The sequence below is a fragment of the Cibotium barometz genome, chromosome 54 (assembly GCF_041138505.1).
Source record: "Cibotium barometz isolate CiBa-2024 chromosome 54, ASM4113850v1, whole genome shotgun sequence".
NCBI classification, from domain to species: Eukaryota; Viridiplantae; Streptophyta; class Polypodiopsida; order Cyatheales; family Cibotiaceae; genus Cibotium; species Cibotium barometz.
Window position 1 is genome coordinate 9428200 of NC_141099.1, and position 8187 is coordinate 9436386.

General features: G+C 47.9%; 1 protein-coding gene across 5 annotated transcripts in view; it reads right to left on the bottom strand.

Annotated features, from left to right (window-relative positions):
* Positions 1–7897, bottom strand: part of LOC147607838 (uncharacterized) — a 37621-nt gene extending 29724 nt beyond the window's left edge. For 2 of the 5 annotated variants that reach the window (XM_086790091.1, XM_086790089.1), the window contains exons 1-3: positions 7781–7884; positions 7369–7549; positions 7205–7287 (exon numbers count right to left, since the gene is read on the bottom strand). In XM_086790091.1, coding sequence (XP_086646217.1) covers positions 7205–7287; positions 7369–7549; positions 7781–7811 — 295 coding nt within the window. In that variant the 5' untranslated portion in view covers positions 7812–7884. Of the gene's footprint in view, positions 1–7204; positions 7288–7368; positions 7600–7780 lie in introns of all 5 variants that reach the window. The other 3 variants (XM_086790093.1, XM_086790090.1, XM_086790092.1) reach the window with 3 other exon arrangements.
* Between the last annotated feature and the right edge of the window lie 290 nt (positions 7898–8187).

Here is an 8187-nt window from a genome sequence, read left to right on the forward strand (position 1 = left end):
CTGCACTGCGTTTTGCTCTCGTGTTCCCAGATCTGGTCATCATCTCCGCTGCGTATTCTGACATGGTATCAGAGCCTAGGCTCTAGATAGTTCTTGGGATTTGTGTGAGCAAGAGGGGGACTGTTGTGTGGCTGATTGGTGGACCGTACGAGACTGTTCGGGAAGAGGAGAAGCAAGAGAACGGCGGGCTGATTTGCTGGACAGCCACTTGCAGGTATTAGTTCTTCTTTGTTCCCACCCACCCACCCTTTTCAGAGTACATCCCCGCAATGGCAAATCTGTTTGAGATGGCAGAGAGGCACGTGAAGAGCCCGACACTCCCCACATTCCCGGTGGACCGTCAGTTGGACGGGAACAACTACGGCATATGGAAGGTTATGATGGAATCTGTTCTGGAGTCTTACGACCTCGCCGATTTCGTCGTTGTTGGTGTTCCACGGCCGGAAGTAGAGGAAGGGGAGATACCGTCGATCCGAAAGGACCGGGAGGCTCAGACACAAATGTGGGATCGTGTCAACGCCAGAGTCCGTTCGTTTATCTTTCTCAACTGCACACCGCAGGTAATCAATCATGTAAAGCATATGACGCTGGCCAGAGGTAAATGGCAGCATTTGGCCTCTCTTTACAACAGGGTATCGCCCATGAAGAGGATTTCCTTGGAAGTACAGATGCAGGTTATGAACCCTGCAAAGTCGTCGACGATGCGGGAGCATATTAACAAGTTGCAGGCTCTTCGGTAGGAAGTTCTTTAGGCTGGGAAGGAGATATCGTCAGAAGACATGGCCATAACATTGCTGTCGCACTTGCCCTCTCAGTACTCAGCATTTTACTCATCTTTGATTACCAGTGGCAAGCTCAGCACCATAACGTGGGAGGAGCTTGTGCCCATGGTCCTGGACCAGGAGGAACGATTCACGAACCCTCCTCAGGGTGGAGGTTCGGAGGCCTTAACTGGCCAACGGTCGAAAGGCCGTAACACGGGCAAAGGGAAGGCTTCGTAGAAGAAGTCTTCTAAGAAGAAGTCCGTTAATGACCGCGAGAAACTAAAGGCAGAGAGGACCTGTAATGATTGTGGCGAGAAAGGCCACTATTGGAGGCAGTGTCCCAAGCGGAAGACCGAGAAGGGTGAAGATTCCTCAGCAACAATCATGAAGACTCCGGCTTTTGTGCACCTGGAGGTGGTGGACACCAATGTTTCATTTTCTTCAGGCAAGGAGGAGATTGGAGGACTCTCCGCAACGGATACTCGGGAGTGGATTCTAGACAGTGGTGCTTCTAGGCACATGACTCCTTCCCGTTCTAGTTTACAGGATCTCTGCAAGCTTTCTAGTCACATTCTTACTGGGGATACATCCACTATCCCAGTTCACAGTGAGGGCAAGATGGAGATAGTTCCCAATGGCAGAGGGGGGAAGCATTCCTCCCAGGTGTTGTATGTTCCGTCACTTGGTTTTCATATGTTGTCAGTGCATCAGGTTTGCAAGACTGGCGTACGGGTAGAGTTTGATGAGCATTTTGCTGCTCTCCGGGACAAAGCAACAGGCCAAGTGGTTTGGGAAGGCGGAGTGGAGAATGGAGTTTACAAGCTTTCAGCACTCTCTCTCCCAGATCCTCAGGCTTGTGATGAGTGGCAGTCTGGCAATGGCCACTTAAGTGTGGATACGCTGCAGGTGCAGGCTTTTCGGGACCAAATGGTGGATAGCTTGCCAGTAGATGGCAGCAATTGGCAAGAACTCTCCAGTACTGATGTTGGTAGTTCTTGTGTTCGTCAGTCAGAGGAAACTGAACAGGTAACTTATGCTCTGATGTCTCGTAGTATTCGGGACAAAGAACCTCTTGTAGATGAGGATGTTCTTTCCGCGGGGACCTTTCGGAAAGCCAGGCAGGTGGCAGTTGATTACTTGCAGAAGGAGGTGCATACTCCATGCTTTGTGGTTCCAGATTCAGAGGGGGTGGATGACAGGTTTCAGGAGGCCTTGCGTGGTCTTCATCAGGTTTCCAGGACTTGTTTTTGCACCATAACAGGTGTTGATGCTTGTGAGAGCAATGTGATGCCTCTTTGACTCAGAAGCAGAATGGTTCATTGATCTGGTTGATGGACACCAGATTGGACGGGAGCTTCCTGATGAGGCAGTTGAGCTCATGGTTGCGAATGACTCTTTGGGAGGCAGGATTGCGTTTCCTGTGGTTTCTGCGACATGCGAAGGATCATGGACTCTTGTACATAGGAGAGGGATTGTTGGATGGAGTCCGACTCCACAGTTGGAGTGACTCAATTTGGGGAGGAGATCCGGACATGAGGAGATCTACTTCAGGCCCAGGAGCAGTTTTACAGAGCAGTAAGAGGCAATCATCTTTTGCCTTGTCGCGGACAGAGGCAGAGTATCGGGCTGTTTGTGATGCTGCTTGTGAGGTGGTGAGGATACAGAGGTTGCATTGCAGATTTGGGCTTCCTCTGGTGGAACCCATTGTCATCCAGAGGCACTTTGTTCGTGAACAGATCGTTGCTGATGACATCTTGCTAGAGTTCTGTTCGACGGAGGACAGTACGGTGGACCTCTTCACGAAGTCGCTCTCTCAGGATTTGCTCAGGCTGCACCCCAGCTCCTTGTGGTTGGTTTCACAGCCAGGAGCTGAGAGGGGGTGTTAGAAGTCATCTCCTGTCTATTTTTACACACCAGGGCCTTTGTTGTGGGTGTGCCCACCCTTATGAGGTGCTTTCTCATTTTTCCCCACTCTCCGTATTTTTCCCCTAATTTTTTCCCATTTTTCTATGGCTTGGGTGGCTTCCATGTGTGGTGACAGGAGGGTCTTTATGCTGGCCGACTGAACCTTCATGTACCTGACCACATTTCTGTTCTGGCCAACTCAGTTTAACTGGCCAACTAGAGGTTTTTGCTGGTCGTGGAGATTCAGGACCAGTCGGTTGCCTGTAGCACAGGCCAACTGGTATATGGGGCCATATAAATAGACCCCCAGTCCCCATTCCATTTTGTATCATACTCCGGAATCTTCTTGTGTATATAGAGCAGAGTTACACGCCTCTATCTCTCACACTCTTGTGCTGTGATTTTCTACACTGCGTTTTGCTCTCATGTTCCCAGATCTGGTCATCATCTCCGTTGCGTATTCTGACAGGTTTACAGGTTACGTAAGGCCTTGTAAGGTCTTAAGCAGGCTCCCAGCGCTTGGAATCAAAAGATTGATTCCTTCTTTGTTTGGAGTGGTTTTCAAAGATCGGTTGCAGATCCCAACCTGTATCTCTTTCGGGAACGCAGCATGGTTACGATTATCATCCTTTATGTGGATGATCTCATTCTCACCGGCGGTCATGTGGAGCACATTGGCGTGATGAAGGTTGCCTTGTAAAAGAGTTTGAGATGACCGACCTAGGCTTACTCCACTTCTTTTTGGGATTGGAGATCTGGCAGACCCAGAGGGGGTTTTTTGTCTCTCAACAACGGTATGTTCATGAGTTGCTTGAGGCCGTTGGGATGGAGAACTGCAAGCCTATTACTTCGCCGATGGACCCGAATACAAAGTTAACTGTTAATGATCCTTGTGAGCCAGTTGATGCCTCGCAGTATCGAAAGTTGGTTGGTTCATTGATCTGGTTGCTGAACACCAGATTGGACTTGAGTTTCTCCGTGGGGCTATTGAGCTCTTTTATGCAAACGCCATTGAAGTCTCATTGGGACGCAGGATTGCGGATCTTGCCGTATCTGCAAAGTACAAAGGATCTAGGACTCTTTTACACAGGAGGGAATGGACTCAGACTCCAAGGTTGGAGTGACTCAGATTGGGGAGGAGATCAAGACACGAGGAGATTCACTTCAGGTTACACTTTTACCCTCGGCTCAGGAGCAGTTTCTTGGAGCAGCAACCAACTATTGCCCTATCTTCGACAGAGGCAGAGTACCGAGTTGCTTGTGGTGCTGCTTGCGAGGTTGTGTGGCTGCGGAGGCTGCTAGGCGAGATTGGGTTTCCACAAAAGAAGCCCACAGTCATCCAGTGTGATAGCCAAAGTTGTATAGCTATTGCTCGGAACCCGGTCTTACATGCCCGGACCAATCACATAGAGATACAGTATCACTTTGTACGTGAGATGATCTTGGCTGGTGACATCTTGCTACTTTATTGTTCGACGGAGGACAATGCGGCAGACCTCTTCACGAAGTCTCTACCTCAGGCTATGCTCAGGCGGCACTCCAGCTCCCTAGGGTTGATTTCACAGCCAGGAGCTGAGAGGGGGTGTTAGAAGTCATCTCCTGTCTTTATCAAACACCAGGGCCTCTGTTGTGGGTGTGCCCGCCCTTTGTAGGTGTTTTATCATTTTTCCTCACTCCCCGTATTTTTTCCCCATTTATCCCTATTTTTCCAGGGTGTGGGAGGCAGTGTAGGATCTGTCGGCTGTACCAAATGCTGGCCGACTGGTCACAGGCAGTCCCAGTTGCTCTCTGCTACTGGCCGACTCCACACGTGCGAGGGCCGACCCTAAGATGCTGGCCGACACATGGTTTTCACTAGTCGTGGGCATTTTATGTCCTGTCGGCTGTCCTACTAGCCAACTGCACTCATGGGGCCATATAAAATGGCCCCATGGCCCCCCACCTATTGTATCTTGTTTTCATTGCGGGATCTTGTGTATAGAGAAGAGTTACACGCCTCTCTCTCCTTCTCTTGTGCTGTCTATTTTCTGCACTCTACTTGCTCTTGTGGTCTCAGATTTTGTTATCATCTCCGCTGCGTCGACAGAGGAAACCTTACCTGCTCCTGAGAAACAAGGATAGATGCCTCCTCCAAGAGGGAACCCATATCCACAGCAATAGCACACCTCTGCAAGCAAGCCTTAGTGCTGATGATCTGAACACTCCACAATGCACACCCAATCTCCAACACTTCTCCAACAGAACAAGGTACGAGGAACAAGCAACCCCCTTTCAAAACTGAGAGAGAAAGGGACTGGACAGTAGCAAACAATCCACTAAAACTTGCCGAAAAACACCCACAAAGGAGGTATATAAATCGAAGAAGAGGAAGACTAAAGATGCCACAAGTCTGTGGCGCTCCACACATGAAAAAGAGAACCACCAACTGCTGTCCAAGGATTTGCTCCAAACGCCAACACCACGAAAGCACAGGACCAATAGCCCCCTCTCAAGTGATGGCAAGGCTGAGGCACACGGGAAGAAACACCTCATTGCTGCCCAGGGCTGAAAACAAAGCCCACGCACCACCAACAAACGGATGATGGAGAAGATAGCATAGGAGAGAGAGCTACTGCCACCACAAAAACGTAGCCACCAAAGCTGAAGCACGGCACCCTAGAAGAAAACGTAGCCACCGATGTGAAAATGCAGCCTTCACGAGGAAAACGCAATCACTGAGTGGTGAGGAAAACGCAGCCGCCTTGAAAATTACACAAAACGTAGCCCTCTGCTGCATATGTAGCAAAAAAATGCAAGCCTTCTTCTGCTCCCAAAAATGCTCAACTTCTTGCAGTAAGGAAACTCGCCGCCGCTGCCTTGAAGTGCTGATCACCTAAGCGATTGATACCATGATAACGTTGCACAGTGCGGAATCAAAACATAGGAGAGATGGAGAGCAAAAGAGAGAGAGAGAGACATCAGACAATGAACATCATGTTATGTAGCAAGAGGCTTTTACAATGGCAATACCAGCCAGCACATAGTGTAGAACATGTGCCTATGAATGACAGAACTTAGTTAATAAGTGAGGAGAGTGGCCTTATATAGGGAAGGAGTGAAGCTGGCCGACTAGCCTCTGGAGCTAGACGACTGGCCTCTGGAGCTGGCCAACTACAGCAAATAACCCCACGACCATCACAAATGAGATAAATACATATGTGTGCCAATAAAAGGCCCGATCCCCACACACAATGAGATGCACAAATTCTAACACATTTGTGGCATGCATACTCATAGGTGTGTCACAATTATATAGTACAAAAAGATGTCAACATGACTGTACAGATTTTGTGGCCTTTGGCAAAGGAGAATCTAAAGACCATCTAGGACTAGTTCTTGACCTACCCCAAAAGAGGGTGAGATGCCTACAAATGAACAATGCCTTGTCTTTTATGGGCTCTCGGAAGCCTTTTTCAACTGGCCAACTCCTGGTTGGCCAATTCCATGGACTCGTAAATATATATATGCTGCCGACCTAAAGTGTCACCTCCTATGCTTGGCCAATGAGTCTTGATCCACAGAGAAGCCTTCAAGCGCCTACCAAGGTCTCGTTACTACCCTAAACCTAATGTTTATCTACCGCCCAAAATAGGGATTAGCCTTGAGATTAGCCGTGTCCATGTGTGCACATGACATGTACCTATTGTTCCAGATTCTGTACCTATTGTCTAGTTCTATTGGAGCAGCCCAAACTGTTTTGGTTGCCCATGGTGCTACTGCCCAACTTGTTCATAGTGCCTGGGATGGTCCCTAAAGCTATCTAGATTGTTCTACACCAGCTTTATAGCTGACCCAGTTCGTATTTCACGAGTGTTTTGGATTTATGATATATGTGGCAATATATTTGCTTTAGCTGAGTTTTTCTCACATATGGCATCTTGAAGACCCGTGGTGATGGGGATGATCAGGTAATTGACGAGAAGAGGAGATTTACACACATCCATGGCATTTTTGGGGCTTCTTTTGATGATAGCTACTATGTATGGTCAAATGATGGTTGCTTATGGATAATCCGGCATCTCCCATGGGGAGGAAGGCCCTCAAAGCTTGTACATGATATTTTTCTCCTTGGGTAATATACTACTCCTGGGGCATGCGGAGGGGAGGAGGGGGGGTGTTGGCCCATCCCGGCCTCTATGTGGTGACACTTGCACATCTTTCTTTTATAGTTTTGGGAAATTAAGTGGCATATGTTTAAGATTATGGTAAATTTAAGTGTAAACCTGTGCCCCACTCAGAGTTACACTCATCAACATGAAATGACTAGGTATGATGTGATGCACTGTATTTTTGTACATGGACATTCATTGAATTTGAATAGTCATTTTTTACTATCTTATGCTGAACATGAAATCCAACAATGATTTGTTATGAGATATATGTTCTATAAGAATCAAATGTACAGACGTCATTCACACTGTCACTGGCGGATCAATGTAGGATCCTAGTTTGTAGAGACTGGATATTTCTTAAAATGCAGGCGTTACAGTCATTACCTTCATATTGTACAACACGAGATGGAACCCCCGGCATGTCCTCAGATCCTTCCCATTTGGAAGTGACTTTGACCTGATACCAACTGCATAAAAAATACCCAGCAAATTGACTTATAAAAAATAAGCTTTTCATTTACAAGAAGTGCAAGCGATGACAGGCATACCCTTGCTGGAAAAGGTCCAGATTGTGGAATCTGTGCATGTAGACGGCGACTTCAAGGACGGCCTCTGCAGACATGGCGCTGGACTGTACTGCTGGCGATGACTTCTGTAAGCTTACGGGCCGATCCAGTAGTGACGAGGCGAGATCCCAGTTAGCATTGCCAATCTCACTCCACCGATCAACTGTCAGCAACTAGACGAAAAAGGACGACTGTGATTTTGAAACTCCTAGCCTGAAGAGCGGCGGGAGATAGAAGAGAAGGTCAGGCCACCATAGCCAGAGCTCAAAGTGGAAAAAATGGCGAAAAAACAGTGTGCTTTGCACAGACAAAAGTGTCAAAGGGAAGGGGGAGGGGCACGGGGAACGGGGGAACGGGAAGGGGAAGGGGAAGGGATGGGAGCCAGAATGCTTACCGTGAACAGAGAGAAGGTGATCATCCCCCATAGCCTAAAAGCTTGAAAAGCTTTGCAGGAAAAAAACACACACAAAAAGCCAAACCCCCTTTGGAGTGTTTGAAGTAGACTTTGTTCCTGTTTTTCCTGGTTTCTTTTTTGTATCATCGCCGCCTGCATTTTTCGCCGTCCGATCTGTGGGTGTGATCTTGCGGCTGCCAATTATCCAAAATCACCACTTTTATAGGCCAAATTTCAAATCATTTTGATGACGTTTTCAAACTTTTCCTCTTTTTCAGTGCGCTCTTTAGAAGGAAATGAAGATCTAAAGGCTCTTTTAACCAAATCTTTTTTATGAGCTACATTGCCTAAGTGTCCACACACATGTTCCGAGGACAACAAGCATTACATGCTACAAGTGGGGACAA